The 25,713-nt window shown below is 39.4% G+C and overlaps 1 protein-coding gene across 1 annotated transcript in view; it reads left to right on the forward strand.

Annotated features, from left to right (window-relative positions):
- Positions 1-19,346, forward strand: part of BAZ1A (bromodomain adjacent to zinc finger domain 1A) — a 93,455-nt gene extending 74,109 nt beyond the window's left edge. The window contains exons 21-26 of the mRNA XM_060004689.2: positions 11,234-11,481; positions 11,574-11,800; positions 13,528-13,997; positions 15,661-15,803; positions 17,809-17,896; positions 18,336-19,346. Of these exons, the coding sequence (XP_059860672.1) occupies positions 11,234-11,481; positions 11,574-11,800; positions 13,528-13,997; positions 15,661-15,803; positions 17,809-17,896; positions 18,336-18,532 (1,373 nt within the window). The 3' untranslated portion in view covers positions 18,533-19,346. The remainder of the gene's footprint in view (positions 1-11,233; positions 11,482-11,573; positions 11,801-13,527; positions 13,998-15,660; positions 15,804-17,808; positions 17,897-18,335) is intronic.
- The last annotated feature ends 6,367 nt before the right edge of the window (positions 19,347-25,713 follow it).

The following is a 25,713-nucleotide window of genomic DNA, read 5'->3' on the forward strand; positions in this document are numbered from 1 at the left end:
ATTTTTAAATTGAAGGATTTGTGGCTAGTATCTCATTGTTCTAATAAACCTATCCATATTTTTATATTTTTTATAAATTGATAATTCCACCATGAGCTTAATAACTCACTTTTCACATCGAAAGTAGCACTTGTAAGAAATAAAATACATATGATCATAAAGATATTCAAGTTTGTATTTGTTGTATCACTGCTATTTTGTCTTCAGTATTTCTTAATATTTTCTGTGTTCAAATCAAATTACATGTACAAGGGATCTCTGTATTGTTTCTTACAAACACATGTGAATTTAAATTACTTCAATTAGAAGTTATTTGTAAGTCATAGAGCTCTTATAAATGTAAGGTGTTACTACTAGTCATTAATTCTGTGATTCCTAAAGGGGTGAGGGATAAAATGCAATTCTGCTGATTTTTCCACTTCTGAAATTGCCGTCAATTAAAGTTATTTATACGTTTGGGGGGATCAAATTAATTATTTAGTGTGTTTGTCTTTTCTTCAGTACATTTTATTAAATATTTACACAAAGGGAAAAAGTTAACACTGAGAGATGTTGCAACTTACATCTCATAGGTTTTGTAAGAGCAGAGAACTATAGTGTTCCTTATGCTTGCTTGTATACAGCAGCATTAGAACATTCATTTCAAGCTGAGACATAGAAACAATTTTAATTTGGGATCTTAAAAAAATAAATGAAATAAGACAAGTTCAACGTACCTTACTTACTTCGTAAATGTTGGTCAGAGTCAGATGTTGATCATTTGCAATATGGATGTTACCATCTACCATTGCTGCTTCAAAGTTAGTAGAAGAACTGGTGTCTGTAACTCTTTATGTTTAAGCCTTTGAACAGTCTGTTTTGAATGAGACCGCAGGAAATGGAGGTACCTCTAGAGTTTTAAGACAGTCTAAATATTTGGAGCAAGGTAATCAAGAATATCCTTAATCCGGAAGAGAAAAGGGGGTTCCACTTCATGAATGTTTGAGATAGAATATTTATTAAAATCCTCCATTCTCTTGATAATTTTTCAACATAGCAAATTAACTATAGTAGGAATTATCCCAGTTTAGCTTCAGAAATTATTTCAGTTTCTTAAGGAAGCAAGTAAGAAATAAAATTTCTACTTATGTTCCACCTTTTCTAATATGTCCCTCTTATGCTAGTGATCAATTGCATTGATAAAACTAGGCTTTTTTAAAGCTTGGGGAACGTAATCCTATTTCAGTTAATGATTTTAGGTAACGTGTGAGAATTGTTTAAGTTGATAATTTAATCATTTATAAAGTCATCCATATGGTTAAACCCTTAAGCTATAGGGAAAAAAATTGTCAAACTAACTTTATCAATTTGAAATTAGGTAGCACAGAAATTAATAAAGATCAAAAGGGAGATAGAAAAAAAAAAGACAAGAAAAAGAGAGAGGAAGATCAGTCTAGTGTGACAGATGGTAAATTTTTAACTTTTTAAAGAATTCTGTATTTTTAAAGAACTATGATTTTACTTTCTTTACTGTTGAATACTGGTTTACATATTTAGCTTTTGAAGGAAAAACGTTGGATTTGGTTTTTTGGAAGAGAATGGCGTTGGGGGTAATATCATCTTCCTAACATTTTTTCTTTCTACATTTCATACCTCAGCTAATCAAACTCTTTTAAGCTGGTATATAAAAAATTGACATCGTTGAACCTTAGTATACTTAGTTATTAGTTAAAAGAATTAACAGCTATGGAATGTATATTTACTTATTCTACATATAGTATTTATTCACAGCATTTTTTTTTTCCTTTACTAGCAGAGGGAGAATTATGGAGTAGGAGATGTTTTATCTCCTAGAGAAGCTTACATGGCATGGTGACATGGATTAATGTACAGTGGCAGTTAACAGTATAAAATCTCCCAGTGTGATATTTGATTATATGAATCTACCATTATTTTATATTAGTAAAATACTTTTAAAATTTTATTTATATATGGCTGCATTGGGTCTTCATTGCCGCACGCGGGCTTTCTCTAGTTGCAGCGAGCGGGGGCTACTCTTCGTTGCAGTGCGCAGGCTTCTTATTGCAGTGGCTTCTCTTGTTGTGGAGCACGGGCTCTAGGTGCGCAGGCTTCAGTAGTTGTGGCTCGCAGGTTCTAGAGCACAGGCTCAGTAGTTGTGGCACAGGGCTTAGTTGCTCTGCGGCATGTGGGATCTTCCCAGACCAGGGATCAAACCAGTGTCCCCTGCATTGGCAGGCAGATTCTGAACCACTGTGTCACCTGGGAAGTCCCTAGTAAAATACTTTTAATTAGCAATATCTTGAGGCACAGAGGGGTTAAGCAACTTGCCCAGGCTCATATAGGGGAGCTAGTACTCAACCTCAAGACAGACTGGCTCCATAGCCTACATTCTCTTAATTATTATGACATGGTACATGAGGTTTTATTTGAGGATAATAGTAGAAAATATGGTGTGATAGGACCAAACTTTGTGTGGAGTCATATATCTTGCAGAATTTTGACATGATGTGGTAGGCCCTTTATAATTAAGTGTAATGTCTTAGGAAAAGTAAGGTAGTTGCAGTATTGAAGATCAATCGAAGGTGGATATCACAAGCAAATGTACAATGATAGACAGGCGAGATTAATGGCAATTAAATGACTTTTCTTTTTTTGGTGGTGGTTTTTATTTTATTTTTGTTAACATCATTATTGGAGTATAATTGCTTTACAATGGTGTGTTAGTTTCTGCTTTATAGCAAAGTGAATCAGCTATACATATACATATATTCCCATATCTACTCCCTCTTGTGTCTCGCTTCCACCCTCCCTATCCCACCCCTCTAGGTGGTCACAAAGCACCGAGCTGATCTCCCTGTGCTATGCGGCTGCTTCCCGCTAGCTATCAATTTTACATTTGGTAGTATATATAAGTCCGTGCCACTCTCTCACTTTGTCCCAGCTTACCCTTCCCCCTCCCCATGTCCTCAAGTCCATTCTCTATGTCTGCGTCTTTATTCCTGTCTTGCCCCTAGGTTATGCATAACCTTTTTTTTTTCTTTTTTTAGATTCCATATATATGTGTTAGCATACGGTGTTTGTTTTTCTCTTTTTGACTTACTTCACTCTGTATGACAGGCTCTAGGTCCATCCACCTCACTACAAATAACTCCATTTCGTTTCTTTTTATGGCTGAGTAATTATTCCATTGCCTGTATGTGCCACATCGTTCTTATCCATTCATCTGTCAATGGACACTTAGGTTCCTTCCATGTCCTGGCTATTGTAAATACAGCTGCAATGAGCATTGTGGTACATGACTCTTTTTGAATTACGGTTTTCTCAGGGTACATGCCCGGTAGTAGGATTGCTGGGTCATATGGTAATTCTATTTTTACTTTTTTAAGGAACCTCCATACTGTTCTCCATAGTGGCTGTATCAATTTACATTCCCACCAACAGTGCAAGAGGGTTCCCTTTTCTCCACACCCTCCCCAGCATTTATTGTTTGTAGATTTTTTGATGATGGCCATTCTGAGTGGTGTGAGGTGATACCTCATTGTAGTTTTCATTTGCATTTCTCTAATGATTAGTAATGTTGAGCATTCTTTCATGTGTTTGTTGGCAATCTGTACAACTTCTTTGGAGAAATGTCTATTTAGGTCTCCTGCCCATTTTTGGATTGGATTGTTTGTTTTTTTGATATTGAGCTGCATGAGCTGCTTGTATATTTTGGAGATTAATCCTTTGTCAGTTGGTTTATTTGCAAATATTTTCTCCCATTCTGAGGGTTGTCTTTTCATCTTGTTTATGGTTTCCTTTGCTGTGCAAAAGCTTTTAGGTTTCATTAGGTCCCATTTGTTTATTTTTGTTTTTAATTCCATTTTCCTAGGAAGGGGGTCAAAAAGGATCTTGCTGTGATTTATGTCATAGAGTGTTCTGCCTATGTTTTCCTCTAAGAGTTTGATAGTGTCTTGCCTTACATTTAGGTATTTCATCCACTTTCAGTTTACGTTTGTGTATGGTGTTAGGGAATGTACTAATTTCATTGTTTTACATGTACCTGTCCAGTTTTCCCAGCACCACTTATTGAAGAGGCTGTCCTTTCTCCACTGTACATTCCTGCCTCCTTTATCAAAGATAAGGTGACCAGGGCTTCCCTGGTGGCGCAGTGGTTGAGAGTCCGCCTGCCGATGCAGGGGACGCGGGTTCGTGCCCCGGTCTGGGAAGATCCCACATGCCGCGAAGCGGTGGGGCCCGTGAGCCATGGCTGCTGAGCCTACCTGTCCGGAGCCTGTGCTCCGCAACGGGAGAGGCCACAACAGTGAGAGACCCGCGTACCGCAAAAAATATATATATATATATATAAGGTGACCATATGTGCATGGGTTTTTCTCTGGGCTTTCTATCCTGTTCCATTGATCTATCTTTCTGTTTTTCTGCCAGTACCATACTGTCTTGATTACTGTAGCTTTGTAGTATAGTCTGAAGTCCAAGAGCCTGATTCCTCCAGCTCCGTTTTTCATTCTCAAGATTGCTTTGGCTATTCGGGGTCTTCTGTGTTTCCATACAAATTGTGAAATTTTTTGTTCTAGTTCTGTGACAAATGCTACTGGTAGTTTGATAGGGACTGCATTGAATCTGTAAATTGCTTTGGGTAGTATAGTCATTTTCACAGTGTTGATTCTTCCAATCCAAGAGCATCGTATATCTCTCCATCTGTTTGTATCATCTTTAATTTCTTTCATCAGTGTTTTATAGTTTCCTGAGTACAAGTCTTTCTCCTCCTTAGGTAGGTTTATTCTTAGATATTTTATTCTTTTTGTTGCAATGGTAAATGGGAGTGTTTCTTAATTTCTCTTTCAGATTTTTCATCATTAGTGTATAGGAGTGCAAGAGATTTCTGTGTATTAATTTTGTATCCTGCTACTTTACCAACTGCATTGATTAGCTCTAGTAGTTTTCTGGTAGCATCTTTAGGATTCTCTATGTATAGTATCATGCCATCTGGAAACAGTGACCGTTTTACTTCTTCTTTTCCGATTTGGATTCCTTTTATTTCTTTTTCTTCTCTGATTGCTGTGGCTAAAACTTCCAAAACTGTGTTGAATAAGAGTGGTGAGAGTGGGCGACCTTCTCTTGTTCTTGATCTTAGTGGAAATGGTTTCGGTTTTTCACCATTGAGAACAATGTTGGCTGTGGGTTTGTCATATATGGCCTTTATTATGTTGAGGTGTCTTCCCTCTATGCCTACTTTCTCGAGGGTTTTTATCATAAATGGGTAGTGAATTTTGTCAAAAGCTTTTTCTGCATCTATTGAGATGATCTTATGGCTTTTCTCCTTCAATTTGTTAATATGGTGTATCACATTTGATTGTTTTGCATATATTGAAGAATCCTTGCATTCCTGGGATAAACCCCACTTGATCATGGTGTATGATCCTTTTAACGTGCTGTTGGATTCTGTTTGCTAATATTTTGTTGAGGATTTTTGCATCTATGTTCATCAGTGATATTGGCCTGTAGTTTTCTTTCTTGGTGAAATCTTTGTCTGATTTTGGTATCAGGGTGATGGTGGTCTTGTAGAATGACTTTGGGAGTGTTCGTCCCTCTGCTATATTTTGGAAGAGTTTGAGAAGGATAGGTGTTAGCTCTTCTCTGAAGGTTTGATAGAATTCACCTGTGAAGCCATCTGGCCCTGGGCTTTTGTTTGTTGGAAGATTTTTAATCACAGTCTCAATTTCAGTGCTTGTGATTGGTCTGTTTATATATATATTTTTGTTTGTTTTTGTTTTTGTTTTTGTTTTTGCGGTACGCGGGCCTCTCACTACTGTGGTCTCTCCCGCTGTGGAGCACAGGCTCCGGACATGCAGGCTCAGCGGCCATGGCTCACGGGCCCAGCCACTCCACGGCATGTGGGATCCTCCCAGACCAGGGCATGAACCCGTGTCCCCTGCATCAGCAGGTGGACTCTCAACCGCTGCGCCAGCAGGGAAGCACTGGTCTGTTTATATTTTTATTTCTTCCTGGTTCAGTCTCAGAAGGTTGTGTTTTTCTAAGAATTTGTCCATTTCTTCCAGGTTGTCCATTTTATTGGCATATAGTTGCTTGTAGTAATCCCTCATGATCCTTTGTATTTCTGCAGTGTCAGTTGTTACTTCTCCTTTTTCATTTCTAATTCTATTGGTTTGAGTCTTCTCCCTTTTTTTCTTGATCAGTCTGGCTAGTGTTTTATCAATTTTGTTTATCTTCTCAAAGACCCAGCTTTTAGTTTTATTGATCTTTGCTCTCGTTTCCTTCATTTCTTTTTCATTTATTTCTGATATTTATGATTTCTTTCCTTCTGCTAACTTTGGGGGTTTTTTGCTCTTCTTTCTCTAATTGCTTTAGGTGTAAGGTTAGGTTGTTTATTTGAGATGTTTCTTGTCTTTTCAGGTAGGATTGTATTACTATAAACTTCCCTCTTAGAACTGCTTTTGCTGCATCCCATAGGCTTTGGGTTGTCGTGTTTTCATTGTCATTTGTTTCTAGGTAGTTTTTGATTTCCTTTTTGATTTCTTCAGTGATCTCTTGGTTATTAAGTAGTGTATTTTTTAGCCTCTATGTGTTTGTATTTTTTACAGATTTTTTTCCTGTAATTGATATCTACTCTCATAGCATTGTGGTCAGAAAAGATACTTGATACGATTTCAATTTTCTTAAATTTACCAAGGCTTAATTTGTGACCCAAGATATGATTTACCCTGGAGAATGTTCCATGAGCACTTGAGAAGAAAGTGTATTCTGTTGTTTTTGGATGGAATGTCCTATATATATCAATTTAGTCCATCTTGTTTAATGTGTCTTTTAAAGCTTGTGTTTCCTTATTTATTTTCATTTTGGATGATCTGTCCATTGGTGAAAGTGGGGTGTTAAAGTCCCCTACTCTGATTGTGTTACTGTTGATAGACCCTTTTTATGGCTGTTAGCATTTGCCTTTTGTACTGAGGTGCTCTATGTTGGGTTCATAAATATTTACAATTGTTATTTCTCCTTCTTGGATTGATCCCTTGATCATTATGTAGTGTCCTTCTTTGTCTCTTGTAATAGTCTTTATTTTAAAGTCTATTTTGTCTGATATGAGAATAGCTACTCCAGCTTTCTTTTGATTTCCATTTGCATGGAATATCTGTTTCCATCCCCTCACTTGTGGTCTGTATGTGTCCCTAGGTCTGAAGTGGGTCTCTTGTAGACAGCATATATGTGGGTCTTGTTTTTGTATCCATTCAGCCAATCTGTGTCTCTTGGTGGGAGCATTTAATCCATTTACATTTAAGGTAATTATCAATATGTATGTGCCTATTAACATTTTATTAATTGTTTTGGGTTCGTTATTGTAGGTCTTTTCCTTCTCTTGTGTTTCCTGCCTAGAGAAGTTCCTTTAGCATTTGTTGTAAAGCTGGTTTGGTGGTGCTGAATTCTCTTAGCTTTTGCTTGTCTGTAAAGGTTTTAATTTCTCCGTCGAATCTGAATGAGATCCTTACTGGATAGAGTAATCTTGGTTGTAGGCTGTTCCCTTTCATCACTTTAAATATGCCCTGCCACTCCCTTCTGGCTTGCAGAGTCTCTGCTGAAAGATCAGCTGTTAACCTTATGGGGTTTCCCTTGTGTGTTATTTGTTGTTTTTCCCTTGCTGCTTTTAATATTTTTTCTTTGTATTTAATTTTTGATAGTTTGATTAGTATGTGTCTTGTTTCTCCTTGGACTTATCCTGTATGGGACTCTCTGTGCTTCCTGGACTTGATTGGCTATTTCCTTTCCCATATTAGGGAAGTTTTCAAGTTATAATCTCTTCAAATATTTTCTCAGTCCCTTTTTTTTTCTCTTCTTCTTCTGGAACCCCTATAATTCGAATGTTGGTGTGTTTAATGTTGTCCCTGAGACTGTCCTCAATTCTTTTCGTTCTTTTTTCTTTATTCTGCTCTGCAATAGTTATTTTCACTATTTTATCTTCCAGGTCACTTGTCCATTCTTTTGCCTCAGTTATTCTGCTATTGATTCCTTCCACAGAATTTTTAATTTCATTTATTGCATTGTTCATCATTGTTTGTTTGCTCTTTAATTTTTCTAGGTCCTTGTTAAACATTCTATTTTCTCCATTCTATTTCCAAGATTTTGGATCATCTTTACTGTCATTACTCTGATTTTTTTTTTTCAGGTAGACTGCCTATTTCCTCTTCATTTGTTAGGTCTGTTGAGTTTTTACCTTGCTTCTTCATCTGCTGTGTGTTTCTCTGTCTTCTCATTTTGCTTAACTTACTGTGTTTGGGGTCTCCTTTTCGCAGGCTGCAGGTTCATAATTCCCGTCGTTTTTGGTGTCTGCCCCCAGTGGCTAAGGTTGGTTCAGCGGGTTGTGTAGGCTTCCTGGTGGAGAGGACTAGTGCCTGTGTTCTGGTGAATGAGGCTGGATCTTGTCTTTCTGGTGGGCAGGACCACGTCCAGTGGTATGTTTGGGGTGTCTGTGACCTTATTATGATTTTAGGCAGCCTCTGTGCTAATGGGTGGGGTTGTGTTCCTGTCTTGCTAGTTGTTTGGCATAGGGTGTCCAGCACTGTAGCTTGCTGGTTGTTGAGTGAAGCTGGGTCTTAGCGTTGAGGTGGAGATCTCTGGGATATTTTCACCGTTTGATATTACGTGGAGCTGGGAAGTCTCTGGTGGACCAATGTCCTGTACTCGGCTCTCCCACCTCAGAGACACAGGCCTGACTCCTGGCCGGAGCACCGAGAGCCTGTCAGCCACAAGGCTCAGAAGAAAAGGGGGGGAAAAGAAAGAAAGGAAGAAAAAAGTAAGATAAAATAAAGTTATTAAAATAAAAAATAATTATTAAAAATGAAGAAAAATTAAAAGTAATTAAGAAAAGAAAAGAAAGAAGAGAGCAACCAAACCAAAAAACAAATCCACCAAGATAACAGTGCTAAAAACTATACTAAGAAAAAAAAACTACGGACAGACAGAACCCTAGGACAAATGGTAAAAGCAAAGCTGTACAGACAAAATCACACAACGAAGCATAGAAGCATACACATACACACTCACAAAAAGAGAAGAAGGAAAAATATATATATATCGTTGCTCCCAAAATCCACCTCCTCAATTTGGGATGATTCATTGTCTATTCAGGTATTCCACAGATGCAGGGTACATCAAAGCTGACTGTGGAGATTTAATCCGCTGCTCCTGAGGCTGCTGGGAGAGATTTCCCTTTCTCTTCTTTGCACAGCTCCCGGGATTCAGCTTTGGATTTGGCCCCGCCTCTGCATGTAGGTCGCCTGAGGACGTCTGTTTTTCACTCAGACAGGAAGGGGTTAAAGTAGCAGCTGATTCGGGGGCTCTGGCTCACTCAGGCCAGTGGGAGGGAGGGGTACAGAATGCGGGGCGAGCCTGTGGCGGCAGAGGCCAGCGTGACGTTGCAACAGCCTGAGGCGCACCGTGTGTTCTCCCGGGGAGGTTGTCCCTGGATCACGGGACCCTGGCAGTGGTGGGGTGCATGGGCTCCCGGGAGGGGAGGTGTGGATAGTGACCTGTGCTCGCACACAGGCTTCTTGGTGGCTGCAGCAGCTGCCTTAGTGTCTCATGCCCGTCTCTGGGGTCCGCACTTTTAGCCGCGGCTTGCGCCTGTCTCTGGAGCTTGTTTAGGCAGTGCTCTGATTCCCCTCTCCTCGGCACCCCAAAACAATGGTCTCTTGCCTCTCTGGCAGCTCCAGACAGCTAGCTGTGGCTCACTAGCCCCCTTCAGGCTGTGTTCACGCAGCCAACCCCAGTCCTCTCCCTGCATCCGACTGAAGCCCGAGCCTCAGCTCCCAGCCCCCGCCCGCCCCGGCAGATAAGCAGACAAGCCTCTCGGGCTGGTGAGTGCTGGTCGGCACCGATCCTCTGTGCGGGAATCTCTCCACTTTGCCCTCTGCACCCCTGTGGCTGCGCTCTCCTCCGCGGCTACGAAGCTTCCCCACTCCGTCCCCTGCAGTCTCTGCCCGCAAAGGGGCTTCCTAATGTGTGGAAACCTTACCTCCTTCACAGCTCCCTCCCACTGGTGCAGGTCCCGTCCCTATCCTTTTGTCTCTGTTTATTCTTTTTTTCTTTTGCCCTACCCAGGTATGTGGGGAGTTTCTTGCTTTTTGGGAGGTCTGAGGTCTTCTGCCAGCGTTCAGTAGGTGTTCTGTAGGAGTTGTTCCACGTGTAGGTGTATTTCTGATGTATCTGTGGGGAGGAAGGTGACCTCCACGTCTTACTCTTCCGCCATCTTGAACATCTCCTAAATGACTTAATAGGTTCAAATGTTTCTGTATAAAAATTGGTGCTGAAAGTTCTTTTTAAGGGGGTATTAACATTTTTTTAAATTCACCTTATTTTAAAAATAATATTTTCTTGGGCTTCCCTGGTGGCGCAGTGGTTGAGAGTCCGCCTGCCAATGCAGGGGACACGGGTTTGTGCCCCAGTCCAGGAAGATACCACATGCCGCGGAGCGGCTGGGCCCGTGAGCCATGGCCGCTGAGCCTGCGTGTCCGGAGCCTGTGCTCCGCAACGGGAGAGGCCACAACAGTGAGAGGCCCGCGTACCGCAAAAATAATAATAATAATAATATTTTCTTAGGTATAGAAGACAATATAGTTGGCATTTATACATAATTGATATTTTTAATAAGTTATATTGAGATATATTTCGCATATATAAAATTCACCCTTTTAAATTATACAGTTCAGTGGTTTTTAGTATATTCACAGTTGTACAGCCATCCACCACTATCTAATTTCAGAACATTTTCATTATCCCCAAAATAAACCTTAAATGTGATTTATACTTAGAGAGCAGTCCATCTTTTATCTGAAATGAGGCAGTAACATTCTTGATTCAAATGAATAGTAGCTGACTTGTAATCATATATAGCGAGCTTTCTAAATTACGTCAAGATTTGATACAAAGAACTAGATTACCAGATTGAGAACACATTGCCTAAGTTATTTTTCTCTTTTAACTATTGAAATCCCCCAGCATTTGTTTTACGGATTTAAGTAATTCCTTATGTCATAAATAAGATGTGGCTCGGCAAATTTTCTTTAACACGAGGTTTTTGTTTTTAATGTCAACATGGTCTTTTTGTGAAGTATTAGGAGAGAAGAACTGTGAATTCCAACCTATTTACACTACCAAGAAAATAGTTCTAGGAGATATCTAGGGTTTGCCTAGGAAGTTTAATCACTTTCCCTTTTCATTTAAGATGCCAGTGACAGTGGGCGTTCTTATAAAACAGTCCTGGACCGTTGGAGAGAGTCTCTCCTTTCTTCTGCCAGTCTATCCCAAGTCTTTCTTCATCTCTCCACCTTGGATCGTAGTGTAATATGGTCTAAGTCTATACTAAACGCCCGTTGCAAGATATGCCGAAAGAAGGGTGATGCTGAAAACATGGTACTTTGTGATGGCTGTGATCGGGGTCATCATACCTACTGTGTTCGACCAAAGCTCAAGGTATTTTTTTCTTCTGCTGCTTCTCAGATTAGAATTGAGACACTGAGATTTTGAGTGACAGATGATTAATGATCATTCATTTGATTTATCAGACTGTGCCTGAAGGAGATTGGTTTTGTCCAGAGTGTCGGCCAAAGCAACGTTCTAGAAGACTCTCCTCTAGACAGAGACCATCCTTGGAAAGTGATGACGAGATGGAAGGTAGTATGGAAGGTGAGGATGATGAAGTTGATGATGATGATGAAGAGGGTCCAAGTGAGGAGGAAGAGTATGAGGTAGAACAAGATGAAGAAGATTCTCAAGAAGAGGAGGACATCAGGTAAGTCCTACCATGCAATAAAATGAGAGTTCGAGTCTTTAACTAGACAGTCTCTTGACTTTTCAAATGCAAATGGAATGGTTGGGGCCCATAATTTAAAAACAAAAAACTAGTGTGCAATATAGTGTCATAAAGTTCCCTTGCTTTTTTTTTTTTTTTTTTTGCGTTACGCGGGCCTCTCACTGTTGTGGCCTCTCCCGTTGCGGAGCACAGGCTCCGGACGCGCAGGCTCAGCAGCCATGGCTTACGGGCCCAGCCACTCCGCAGCATGTGGGATCTTCCCGGACCAGGGCACGAACCCGTGTCCCCTGCATCGGCAGGCGGACTCTCAACCACTGCGCCACCAGGGAAGCCCTCCCCTTGCTTTTTATGTATTATAAACATATGAAATTATTCCCAAGGGAGTATAGTCGCTTTGTGGACTTAGCCAGATCATAAAATCAAGTGTAAGTTTGGTTAGGATGTCAATTCAGAGCCACATCGAGGTTGATATTACTTAATTTTTTGCTGAAAGCAGCAAATAAGCAGTCCAGAGGATATTCATGAGATAGAGATGAATGCAGCTCCCGATGCCTCTTTTGCTTTTCTCAAGGAGTTATACCCAAATATTGGTGATCTTGGCAGTCTACAGAGAGAGAGAGAGAAATGCCAGGAAGCACATTGTATTTTTATACTCCTACCACATCAGCACCTAGAAACAACTTCTATACTACTGTATAGCCAAGTATTCTGCAGCTTAGCAAGCTGTGTCACCCAGGCCTAATGAATGGCTTTGGTTATTCCTGCCATGGCAACACTGGGGCAGTCTCCCTTTATTTGTCCCTAAGACCTCCCCTTGTTTTTAACATTCGAACTCCATTCTTGTGGAATCAAGAAAAGAATGTGAAGCAGGGGCAACCTAGAACCGACACAGTACAAAAAGGCCAGAGACTGAGGAGGATGAGTAGAGAGAGCCACCCCCTCTACTTTAAACAAGTTGTTCAATAGCTCCAACTAGCAGGAGCCATTTTCCCTGTAGCTTGTAATGGCAGTATTGTGTTAAGCATAAAGATGATAAAGAACTTGGAGAATTTTTGGAAATATTTTAAGTAAACTGGAAGTTCAGGTATGGGGGGAGATGGATATAAGGAGGCTTAATGGGGTTGTATCATTCTTGTCTACAACTTAAAAGCAATTAAAGAGTTGAATCTAGTTTTGTATCTTACAGTAAGAATCAAAAGATGGCAAAGAGATTCCTGGCTTAGTGTTGAGGAACAGTAGGTTTAAGGCCTACTTTTGTGGGATCCATTGGCCAAAACTGTAGGTTACCTCAGTATCAATAGTAATGAAAAGTGACAGTCTTCTGTAGCATAAGGAGACAAAAGATTTGCATTTTAAGTTTTTCAACATGATTAACTCCATTTATTCGGCTCTCCTGAGGATTTTATTACAGTTTATCACAACCTAGGATTTGATTTTCATGATGATGTCCTGGAGTTACCAAGAAATTATTAAACATTAAACATTCTTTGTCTTTGCATTACAAAGAAATATATGAAAGCACATTTTAGATTTCCATGAAGAGTTTGTTGATTCTAAGTTTAAAGAACTGAGTACAGGATAAGTCTCAGTAACACAAAAGTTATGTATGTAGAACTCATTGGCTGGATAGTAGAACAAGGGGGATAGAAGTAATCATATGTTCGTCATTGCTCTGTACAATAATTGTTTTCTAACACTATTTATAGCCCACCAAAACGAGGAAGACCACAAGTTAGATTACCAATTAAAACAAGAGGGAGACTTAGTTCTTCTTTCTCAAGTCGTGGCCAACGACAAGATCCTGGAAGATATACTTCAAGGAGTCAGCAGAATACACCGAAAACAACTGTTTCTTCTAAAGCTACTGGTAGAAGCCTAAGAAAGATAAAATCTGCTCCTCCTACAGAAACTAAATCTTTAAGAATTGCCAGTCGTTCTACTCGCCAGAGTCATGGCCCACTGCAAGCAGGTGTATTCATGGAACTACTTAGTCCTCGCAGAAAACGCAGAGGCAGGAAAAGTGCTAATAATACACCAGAAAATAGTCCCAGCTTCCCTAACTTCAGAGTCATTGCCACAAAGTCAAGTGAGCGGTCAAGGTCTCTAAATGTTGCTTCAAAACTTTCTCTCCAAGATAGTGAATCCAAGAGAAGAGGCAGGAAAAGACAATCTACAGGTATGAAGAAGTCTAATTTAAGCTATTCTTACCTAAGAAAATTGACTAATTTGGAAAGATTGAATGTTGAGATACTTTGTATCATTTTTGAAAGGCTGTCCACTATACAGAGTTATTAGGGAGCAACCTGACCTGAAGCATAATGTTCAAGGAAGGGGCAGGTATTTGGAATAAAGGTAAACTACAGTACTAGTGTTTCTACTGGTGTAGTAGGGTAGTTGTAAGAAATTTGCAAACAGTGTTCTGTGTTTAGTGGAGAGATTTGGCCAATACTTGAACAGCCTCAGTATACCACATTATAATACGTTTCATTCTCTTCCACCTTTGCTTCCTTCAAAACACATGTACTCATCATCACCCAGACAAGCTACATTAGGTAATTTGATAAGGTTCCCACCTGACATACTGAATTTCGGGGCAGGGAGAGTTGGGAACAGTAATATTGTTAGGGAGTGATCACCAGCTGTCTTTTTGAGTCTGATAATTGTTGTTTTAATATTTATATATATATTATATAAATTGTTTATATATTACATATATTTATATTACATAAGTTGTTGGTAATATTTATCCATGTAATAATCTCTTTACCCATTTATCTCTAATCCTATCCTCTTTTTTCTTTAATGTCAGTAGTAGTAAAATTTTGATATTTCAAAAATGAAGTTAAACATAAAAAATGCTACTACTGTTCTTTGAAGAATTTTAGATAGCTTGTATTGCATTATTCAAACCCATGACAGGATTAAGGAATTCACTGGTGGAAGAATGGAACATGATGCAGTCGCCAGGTCGTCAGGTTTGGCAGTGGGGTGGGGGTAGTATCAGGTAACTTTGCACCGAGATCTAATTTAGCTTTTCCTATCCCCTTATGTGTTTTGCTCTTCCCCAATCCTGAACCCCAAGCTATTTGGAAAATAGTACACCTGAAACATTTTTGTTTTAAGAAAGAAAAAAAAAAAAAAACTGCTGAAGAAGATGTTGTTTTTAATTGATTTGTGAACTTACTAACCTGGTTCTAAGGACAAATAAAGGGGGAAATGTGCGGATTAACATTTAAGCAGAGAATTTAAACACTTAGATCTATATATGGACTATACTACTATTTTCTACTAATTCATTCACCTTAGATCTCATTATATACCTTACATTTTATGAGAAAGCATTTTGCTTTAAGAAAATTCTCCATATAAAATTAGATTTATAAGAATAATTTTTATTTCATCATTGAGAAATATTTTCTATTATGCAAGGTAATTTATAAAGAGGCCAAGTTTCTAAATCTAAAGAGGTTATTTTCCTAAGGTTGTATTTCAGGAAATACCAGAGGATTTCATTTTACTGTAGTTAAAAACATATTTTTAATAAAATGGAGTAAAAACCCACAAACGTTGTGTTCTAGAATTTCCTTTTGTATTACACTCTTTTTACAATCTGTTCCCAATGAGTGTTTATTTCAATTGGAAATTTTTAAGATCGAAAGGAAATAACGAATACTTGGTCCAGATTTACCTATCTCTCAGAATGTAAGTCAGTTTAACATCTCAGTGTGTAGAGTGTAGATTTTCTGTTTGAATTTAGTTTGTATTTATATGTCCTGATTAGCTTATGGTGATCAAATATTTTTTGTCATCACCTAAAGTTAACATAATTATTTATTCAGAATCATCTCCTGTGACACCTAACCGAAGGAGTTCAGGTCGACAGGGAGGAGTTCATGAATTGTCCGCTTTTGAACAACTTGTTGTGGAATTGGTACGGCATGATGACAGCTGGCCTTTTTTGAAACTCGTTTCTAAAATCCAGGTAATACTACTAGACTTTATAAAATGTATTCGTGTGTATTATCTGATTTAGTCTGCATGGCAACTTTAAGGTAGTCAAAATACTTGTTTAGTCACTGTCTACTTAAAAAACAAAACAAATCTTGGAACGTTTGTTCCTATATTGAAAAAAATGGAGCTAGCATAGTCTCCTCAGTCCCTTCTAGTCCTGTGACTGATTCTTTTTTTTTAATTAATTAATTTATTTATCTTTGGCTGTGTTGGGTCTTCATTGCTGCACGTGGGCTCTCTCTAGTTACGTCGAGAGGGGGCCACTCTTTGTTGCGGTGCACGGGCTTCTCATTGTGGTGACTTCTCTCATTGCGGAGCATGGGCTCTAGGCACGCTGGCTTCAGTAGTTGTAGCACGTGGGCTCAGTGGTTGTGGCTCACGGGCCCTAGAGCGCAGACTCAGTAGTTGTGGTTCACGGGCTTAGTTGCTCCACGGCATGTGGGATCTTCCCAGACCAGGGCTTGAACCCATGTCCCCTGCATTGGCAGGTGGATTCTTAACCACTGCACCACCAGGGAAGCCCCTGTGACTGATTCTTATAAATGATGACCGTGTGTTGAAATAACCTCACTTTTTATTCTGTGTAATGAATATGAATAGAGGTGATTCAACTGAGTACCATTATTGGCATTTCTATTATGTAAAACAGTGTTTCTTAAACTTTAGCGTACACCACAATCAATGGAGGGCTTGTTAAAACACAGCTGACTGGGCCCCACCCCAGTCTGTTTCACGAGGTCTGGGATGATGCCCAGCCATTTGCATTACTGACAAGTTCCCAAATGATGCTGATGGTGCTGGTCCAAGGACAGCATTTTGAGAAACACTGATGTAAAAGATGGGTACTCTTGAGTAACAGAGATAGCCTAACCTAGCTAAGGGATTTGAGCTGTTATTTTTATATAGGTATGACGGAGTATGATGTGCCATAGCAGAGGTAGGACAGTGTTAGTTATACTAGAAGTTTAATGGTCTTTCAGAAGCAGAGAAGAGAAGGAATTGATTTGAGCATTTCAGGGGGAAGGAATAGCAGGAATTAGAAAGTTTTTTTATGGAAGAACTATTTGATTTGGTCACTGAAGAAAGATGGAATTTCAACAGTGAGAAATGGAATGAGGGCATTTTAGGAAGAGGGAACAACAAGTTAAGACCTAGAAATGAGAATATGGGAATGATGGATGGTTTGAATGGAGCAGAGGGTGTGTTAGAGGGGCTCAGACACAACTAGATTGTAAAGGGCCTCACTTGTCAGTATCAGGTGAAGGTTTCTGAATGAAAAAGTGACATCATCAAAATTCTACTTTGAGAATTCTAGAACCAGAATATGAAAGATTAATTAACATTGAATAGTGTCTTATAAAAATTAACTCTCTGGGACTTCCCTGGCGGTCCAGTGGTTAAGAATCCACCTTCCAACACAGGGGACACAGGTTCCATCCCTGGACGGGGAACTAAGATCCCACATGCCACGGGGCAACTAAGCCCACGTGGGGCAACTAGAGGGAAGCCCACATGCCACAACTAAGACTCGACGCTGCCAAAACTAAATAAATATTTAACAACAACAACAAAATTAACTCTCAGTTGAACTGTAACTTATTTTTCCTGAGTAGTTTTGTGCTGAATTAAGTTTTGTTACATGTATTTTATTCTTTATTACAAATGCAGTCATGGTCATTACAGAAATTTCTTTATAAATACATTTATGTATCTATATAGAGAGAGTCAGAGAAAGGAAGAGAACACACAAGCAAACCCATACTCTGTTTTTTCACAATACATTGTTAACATTTTTTATAGTATCAAATAAGCTTTTACAGCATTACAATGACTGAAATGTATTATGTAATTTTAATGGAATAATAGTATTCAGAAGTTAATATTCAGTTGCTTTTAAGGGCAAAACTTGCATGTATTTGACTACTTATCTTCAATAAATTTTCTATAGGAGAGATAATATTTGAATTATTTTACAGGTCCCAGACTATTATGACATCATCAAAAAGCCCATTGCCTTAAATATAATTCGTGAAAAAGTGAACAAATGTGAATATAAACTAGCATGTGAGTAATTTATGTTTTTCTCTGATAATTATTTTCCTTTAAGGAGGTAAAGGCTGTTTTTCTTTTTATTTAAATGATGTATATTAACGTAATTGTGTAGATGGCATCCCAAGAAATCCCTAAAATGCCATGTATGCATATATGGAAATGAAAGATGGATGGGGATTGAATGAGTTAAAGATATTTTATAGAATCTCATCTTAATAGATGTTCTTTTTAGTTATATAAAATACCTCTAAATAATTGTATAATTTCAATAAAACCATTTTATAAAGTATTTATAAACAATTTTAAGCTTCAGTTCTGCCAGCTTGTTTCAGAGTCTTCAATTTCTAAAGAAAAATGTGGACTTCTGTTTTCTTAATGACATTTCCAGATATACAAAGATTGTATTTATAATTTACTTTCATTCTTATCTCATTTGGTTTTTTCATTCTAGCTGAGTTTATCGATGATATTGAGTTAATGTTTTCGAACTGCTTTGAGTACAACCCTCGTAACACAAGTGAAGCAAAAGCTGGAACTAGGCTGCAAGCATTTTTTCATATTCAGGCTCAAAAACTTGGACTCGCCGTCACACCTGGGAATGTGGATCAAGTTAGCACACCACCAGTTGCAAAAAAGTCACGAATCTGATTCTGTCTTTCTAAAGGATATATTTGAAGAAAACAAATTGTTCATGAAAATGGAACATTAAATCATGCTCTAAAGCAGACATATATGTATAAAGCAATAACAACTGATTGACCACATTGAAGTGTGGCCTGCACTATATTCTCAACTTTAATATTAAGCACTCAGGAGAATGTAGGAAAGATTTCCTTTGCTACAGTTTTGTTCAGTATCTAATAAATTGGATAGATGTATTGGCTACAGTACTGGTTTACAGAGTTTTTTGTGCATTTTGAGATCATTCATGTGTCCCAGTATCTCAAAAAATATTTTTTCACCCATGATTTATTTTGTCATTGACTTCTTTTTAGATGTGTGGTATTAAGGGAGATTTATCTACACAGATAAATCTTCCATAATAGCACAGTTTAGAAAAAAGTGTATACATCTAAGAATTGTTTAATAAGCAGATTCTTTCAACACTATACATGAATGAATCCAGCTTTATTCCTTGAAGTGCTGTACCAGTGCTGGCTGGAGGTATTGAGTCTGAGTTTATTAACTAGATATTTATTTAGCATTCAAAGTAATTTGTGAATTTGTTTTGTATTTATAAAATTTGTACCTGGAAAATGTTCTTTAATTTTTTAAACATTTTATTGTGTTTTTGTTTTATTTCTCTAACTTCCTTAATGATCAGTCAATAAAAGGTAACACCCTCCCTTTTCCCTGGCAGTTCTTTCAGTTTTACAGAACTGTATTTTCAGTTTCTATGTACAACTTAAGTGTACAAATAAAATGATACTTTTTTAAAAAAATATTTTTCAAATATTCTGAATTTCTGGAATTTTTTACAAATGAGAATTGGACTTCTACATGTGATAAATAGACCATAGGAACCAATGTTTTATTGTACCTGAGTCTCTATAGCAGTGATTTGCATCTTTTTCTACCCAAACCCTTGAGGAGTAAGATACCTCCCATCAGTAACAGTAACATTCTATGGCAGGGATTCTCATTAAAAAGAGAAAAGAAAGTTTGGAATATGCCCACAACCCTGAAAATTTTTTAAAAATAAAATAAATGCTATTTCCTAGGTATGGAAAACATAGGGGCCTCAGTTTTGGAGGAGTAGCTGTTCCTTTTTAGGATGCAGAAGGAAGTCACGTATCCTCTGTAGGGCTTTTGGGGAGTCAGGAGACAGAACCATCCCTCAATTTTCTCATCTAAAATCCTGAGGATTTTAACGAGGTTCATTTGGGGACTTCCTGGTGGTGCAGTGATTAAGGATCCGCCTGCCAATGCAGGGGACACGGGTTCGAGCCCTGGTCCGGGAAGATCCCACATGCCACGGAGCAACTAAGCCCGTGCGCCACAACTACTGAGCCTGTGCTCTAGAGCCCGCGAGCCACAACTACTGAGCCCTCGTGCCACAACTACTGAAGCCCACGTGCCTAGAGCCCGTGCTGTGCAACAAGAGAAGCCACCACAATGAGAAGCCCGTGCACTGCAACAAAGAGTAGCCCCCACTCACCGCAACTAGAGAAAGGCTGTGTGCAGCAACGAAGACCCAACGCAGCCAAAAACAAAGAAATTTATTTTAAAAATAATAATAATGAATAAATAAGGCAATTGGTTTTGTTATTATTGTTGTTATTCTCTCCATTTTTCAAATGAGGTTTAGACTCAGATGGATTTTGTTTTTCTAAGTACTTGCCTGAGATCACAGAGTAAATGATACCAGGCTGTCAACGTTCCATCTTTCTGGTACACTAGGGTGCCTCCAAGATGAGAAATATGCAGGTTTATCTTTGTGAACACTGTAAAAGGGTGGACAAAAGGGAAAATAGAGAATGTATGTGTACGTTTATTCATGTCAGATAATAATCTACATTGCATTTTTTGGAGCAATATTCATTGTAAACACATGATTCTTTTTTTATTTGTAGTTCTCAGGATCTCTGTCCTAATGTTCTTTCTTCATGTGCTGAAGGGTGCATTTGTATTGTAAAAGCTGCAGTCTTCTGAACTTTGGATTTAGTTACCATGTATATTTGGCTACAGGGTCCTTATTAATATTTAAGCATGTGCAGAAACGTGTGAGAAGCAGAAATCTAATACCTATGCCAAGCTTTGAAGGTAGCAGTTCTTGCAATATCATTCAGTCTCTTATTTGTTTGCTATTTTTTTCCAGTGTTAGAATATTTTAAAATTTTAGACCTTTTCTTGAGAGAAAAGGAGGTATGGTGAGTTACACACGTGGGTGAGTTGTTTGATTTCAGAAAAATGGGCAGAATGCTTAGGTTAATTTCACTAACAAGAGGAAGATTGTACTTAAGCTACAAATTCCACATTAGCCTTTATACTCACTGTTGAAGAGAGCTTGTAGTATTAAGTAAAGATATCAAAGGAAACCTCTGGAAAAAATATGCAGGAACATCAGTGTATAAGTAATTTAATGGTATATAAATGACTGAGCAACCCTTTATAATCTTTCCATTCATTCTTTTTCTCAGTTAAAGTTTTATCTTGGGAACCAGTAACTCTTCCTATCAAAGAAATTTGAGGAAATACATTCAGAGTATTGATGGACAGATCTCTGTGTAAAATTTAAGGTTGTGATTTAAGCCTTTGATTTGGTCAGTATTAGAGGTGTATTTTTTTCCCCAGTAAAATGAAAAATTTACTTCTTCTAGATATAAAATTAATTAATGGTCATTGTCCAAAAAATAGAAAACAATAAATATATAAGAAATAAGTTTGATGTAGAATTTTTCAGATTATTTTCTTCAGCAAAAATGGGATCGTGGTATACAAATCATATCTTAAGCAGTTTTTTTCACTTAGTGGAATACATTGTGATACTATATTCATCTGTGTGCTGTCTGGTATTCCACTGTGTCTAGGACTCACCTCATTTGGAACCGTTCTCTCAGATACCCCAGTTCTGCATTTACTTAAACAGCTAGTCATTTTCATGTATATAACTGCTTCTGTAATCCGATCATTAAAAATGATCTAATGATCAGAAGAGTGAAAACCTAAAAATTGGATAATGGGGTGGTGTAGCATTTCTACAACTAATAGACATTTAATCTTAAATATTTTCCTGCCTTGGCTTCTTGTGGTATTTCTTCTTTTGCCTGATCCCATGCACTTTTCACTGTTCAGTCCCCACAGTCCTCTAGGACAGGGCTTAGCAAACTTTCTACAAGATAGGAAATATTTAAGGCTTTGACAGCCATCTACCTGTGACATAACTATTCAACTCAGCCATTGTAGCACAAAAGTAGCCAGAGATATACATAAATTAATGTGCGGCTGTATTACAGTAAAACTTTATTTGCAAAAACAAGTGGTGGGGGCTTCCCCGGTGGCACAGTGGTTGGGAGTCTGCCTGCCGATGCAGGGGACACGGGTCCGTGCCCCGGTCCGGGAGGATCCCACATGCTGCGGAGCGGCTGGGCCCGTGAGCCATGGCCGCTGGGAGAGGCCACAGCAGTGAGAGGCCCGCGTAGGGGGGCGGGGCGGGGCGGGGAGTGGGCCAGATTTGGCCTGCAGGCTGTAGATTGCTGATCCCTGATCTGGAATGAATAATAATACATAGAGATAATTTAAACAAAGGTGTTTGACAAATAGGAAGAACTCCTAATTGCTTTCACTGGTCCTTGCTCTGGCCACTCCTTAAAAGTTGAGATTGACCTGTACTCTCTTCCTTGGTTGTCTTTCAATCTCGCTCTATATGTGTAGTCCCTGAGCAATCGCATACAGTCCCACAGTGAAACCTAGCAACTACCCTATGCTGGTCCTCTGCTTCCACCCATGGAGGAGGAATTGGTGCAGGATTTGACATCCTGCTATAAACAACTAGAAAACTAAAAATATATCAACAAACTTCTCATACATTGGATAATAGGAAGTGTAGGAGTGTTGCAGGAATGGGGACCCATTTCAGGGCCCTAGAGTGGGCTCTTGTCTAACACTTGGAAATGAATTGTCCAAGGAGACACACGTGCTGACAAAGCAAGAGACTTTATTGGGAAACAGCGCCCCGGGGGAAAGAGCACCAGGGTAAGGGAACCCAGGAGGACTGCTCTGCCACGTGGCTCGCAGTCTCAGGTTTTACGGTAATGGGGTTAGTTTCCGGGTTGTCTCTGGCCAGTCACTCTGACTCGGGGTCCTTCCTGGTGGTGTGCATCGCTCAGCCAAGATGGATTCCAGCGAGAAGGATTCTGGGAGGTTGATAGGACATATAGACTGGAGTCACCTCTCTCCTTTTGACCTTTCCTGAATTCTTCCGGTTGGTGGTCGCTTGTTAGTTCCACGTTCCTTACCAGGACCTCCTGTTGTAAGATAACTCATACGAGTGGTTACTATCGTGACTGGCCAGGGAGGGTGGTTTCTGTCAGTGGTTCCCCTAACAGGACTGTTATGTCTGCAAGATCTCCCTATTACTAGAGCAATCTTCCTAAATAACAACACTAAGCAACTCAATTTCTTATTTACAAATTTCCTTTCCCCATTACCTGCAGTGGGATTAGCTGGGCCTGCACAATCTGTCCCCATTCTGTCAGCCTCATCTTTCACTTCCCACCACACCATCTATGTATTGGTTCCTGTCAAACTGGACTCCATTGTCTCTCAGGTATTAGGACTCTTCTAAGCTCCATCCTTTTCACTTGCTGTATCTTCCACCTGAAAGGTCTTTTGACTACCACTTCACCAGGAGGAAACAGATAACCTAAAAACTTGTTCAAAACACCCAGAACAGAGTTTCTGTTTGGATGATGAAAAGTTCTACAAATGGATAGTCGTGATGGTTGCATGATAGTATGACTTAATGTCACTGAATTGTATATTTAGAAATGGTTAAAATGGAAAGTTTTATGTTGTGTATATTTTACAATAAATTTTTTAAATACCCAGAAATGCTAACTAAAACACAGCAAGCATCTGTTTAAATTCATACCTGAGTTCACAAGAGAGTGGTTGAAAAAACATTCTGGCAGTGACATGAGCTGAAGCTGTAGCTGTACTGGGGTGAATGGGCAGCAGCTCAAGGAGAGTTGATGGGCTAGGGGCTTGGGTTATAAAACTTACATGCAGATAATCCCTGGGGCTCATTCAAATCAGAGCTGGACTGAAAATGCATATAAAGCCAAAACCCTCATAGGATTACACCTTTATTAAAAATGTGAACTGGAAAAAAATCTGCCAATATGTGGTCCAAAAACCTATAAGAAGAAAAGCCAACCTGAAAAAGTGATCTTTAGGGACTTCCCTGGTGGTCCAGCGGTTAAGACTCCGTGCTTCCATTGCAGGGGGCTCAGGTTCCATCCCTGATTGGGGAACTAAGATCCCACAGGCCGTGCGGCCAAAAAATTAAAAATTTTTTTTTAAAATGTAGAAAGTAATCTTTTAGGCAGACTTCCACTTCCGGGATGATAAAGTTGGCATCCTTTCCCCCAATCCTCCCTCTCAGTAGAACTAAAAACCCTGGACATTATATATAAAGCAAACTTAAAACTGAAAGGTGGAGATGAAGGCAGACTGACTAGGGACCTTGGGATTTGAGGAAAAACACAGTGATGAGTTTCATTGGTTGTTTTTTTTTTTTACACAAATGTTATGTTTTTTTAGAATTTATTTATTTTAATTTATTTATTCATTTATTTATTTTTTGGCTGCGTTGGGTCTTCATTGCTGCGCACGGCCTTTCTCTAGTGGAGGTGAGCAGGGGCTACTCTTCGTTGCGGTGCGCAGGCTTCTCATTGCGGTGGCTTCTCTTGTTTAGAACACAGGCTCTAGGTGCACAGGCTTCATTAGTTGTGGCACGCAGGCTTCAGTAGTTGTGGCTCGCGGACTCTAGAGCGCAGGCTCAGTACTTGCGGCGCACGGGCTCAGTTGCTCCACGGCATGTGGGATCTTCCCAGACCAGGGCTCGAACCCGTGTCCCCTGCATTGGCAGGCGGATTCTTAACCACTGCACCACCAGGCAAGTCCCCTGGGTTTCCTTTTTGACTCATGAATGTATCCAGACAGTGCGGAAGAAGCCAGCAATCGGAAATTCCAGATGGCATGAACAAAAAAGCCAGCCTCAACCAAATCCTTCTCTAGCCAAAGGATCAGGAAAGAGCAACCTAACAAGACAAAGCACGCAAACAATAATCACTCTATTCCAGCTGCAGAAGAAACTGGCCTTAACCCCAACCACACCAGCAAAGACAAAGTGGGGAGCCTAGACCTCCACCCTCAGAAGGATAAAATGGAGTGCCCAATACCGCCCACTGAAGTGGTGTCGCAGAAGACCAAGTAGAGATCCTGGATGTTCATCCCTACCAGCCAGTGATGAGGTAACCCTCTCTCCCCACACAGTGTCAGTGGAGACCAGGTGAGGGGGCAGACTTCACGCAGCACTAATGAGGAGCACCCCCTTTCTGGTGTCAACACAAGCTGAGTGGAAAACTGACTTCTGCCTGCATCTGGCAGTCACAAGGTTCAGCCCCAGCTTCTGCTGTCAGTGGGGTCAGAGAAAGCCAGCTCCTGACGAATGGTTTAAATAAGATCCAGAGTCTCATAATGCAAAAATGCCCATGATGCAATCAAAAAGTATTCATACCAAGAGCCAGGAAGAGCTCAAACTGAAGGAGAAAAAAAAATGGCAACACCAAGGTAACTGGTTAGAATTATTTGACGGAGATTTTAAAGCAGTCATGATAAAAATGCTTCATAAGTAATTATAAACACACTTGAAACAGATGGAAAAATAGAAAGTTTCAGTGTACTAGATTTCTACTGATATTGTAACAAATTACCACCAATTAATTTAGCAGCTTAGACAATGCAAATTTAGTTCTAGAAGTCTGACAGGAGTCTCACTGGGCTAAAATAAAGTTTCCAAAGGGCTGCTTTCCTTTCTGGAGGCTCTGAAGGCTCTGTTTGCATGAGGTCACCCACATTCCTTGGCTCATGGCCCCGTCCTCCATTTTCAAAGCTACCAACATTACATTTCTCTGTGTCTTTCTTCATTGTCACATCTTCCTTGACCACTGCCAGCAAAGGTTCTCGGATTTTAAGGACCCATGTAATTAGATTACACCCACCCAGACAATTTAGGATAATTCCCCCATTCAAAGTCCTTAGATTAATCACATTTTTAAGTCTCTTTTGCCATGTAAGTAACATATTCACAGGGATTCCAGGGA

This window comes from Delphinus delphis, chromosome 2 (assembly GCF_949987515.2).
Source record: "Delphinus delphis chromosome 2, mDelDel1.2, whole genome shotgun sequence".
Taxonomy (NCBI): domain Eukaryota; kingdom Metazoa; phylum Chordata; class Mammalia; order Artiodactyla; family Delphinidae; genus Delphinus; species Delphinus delphis.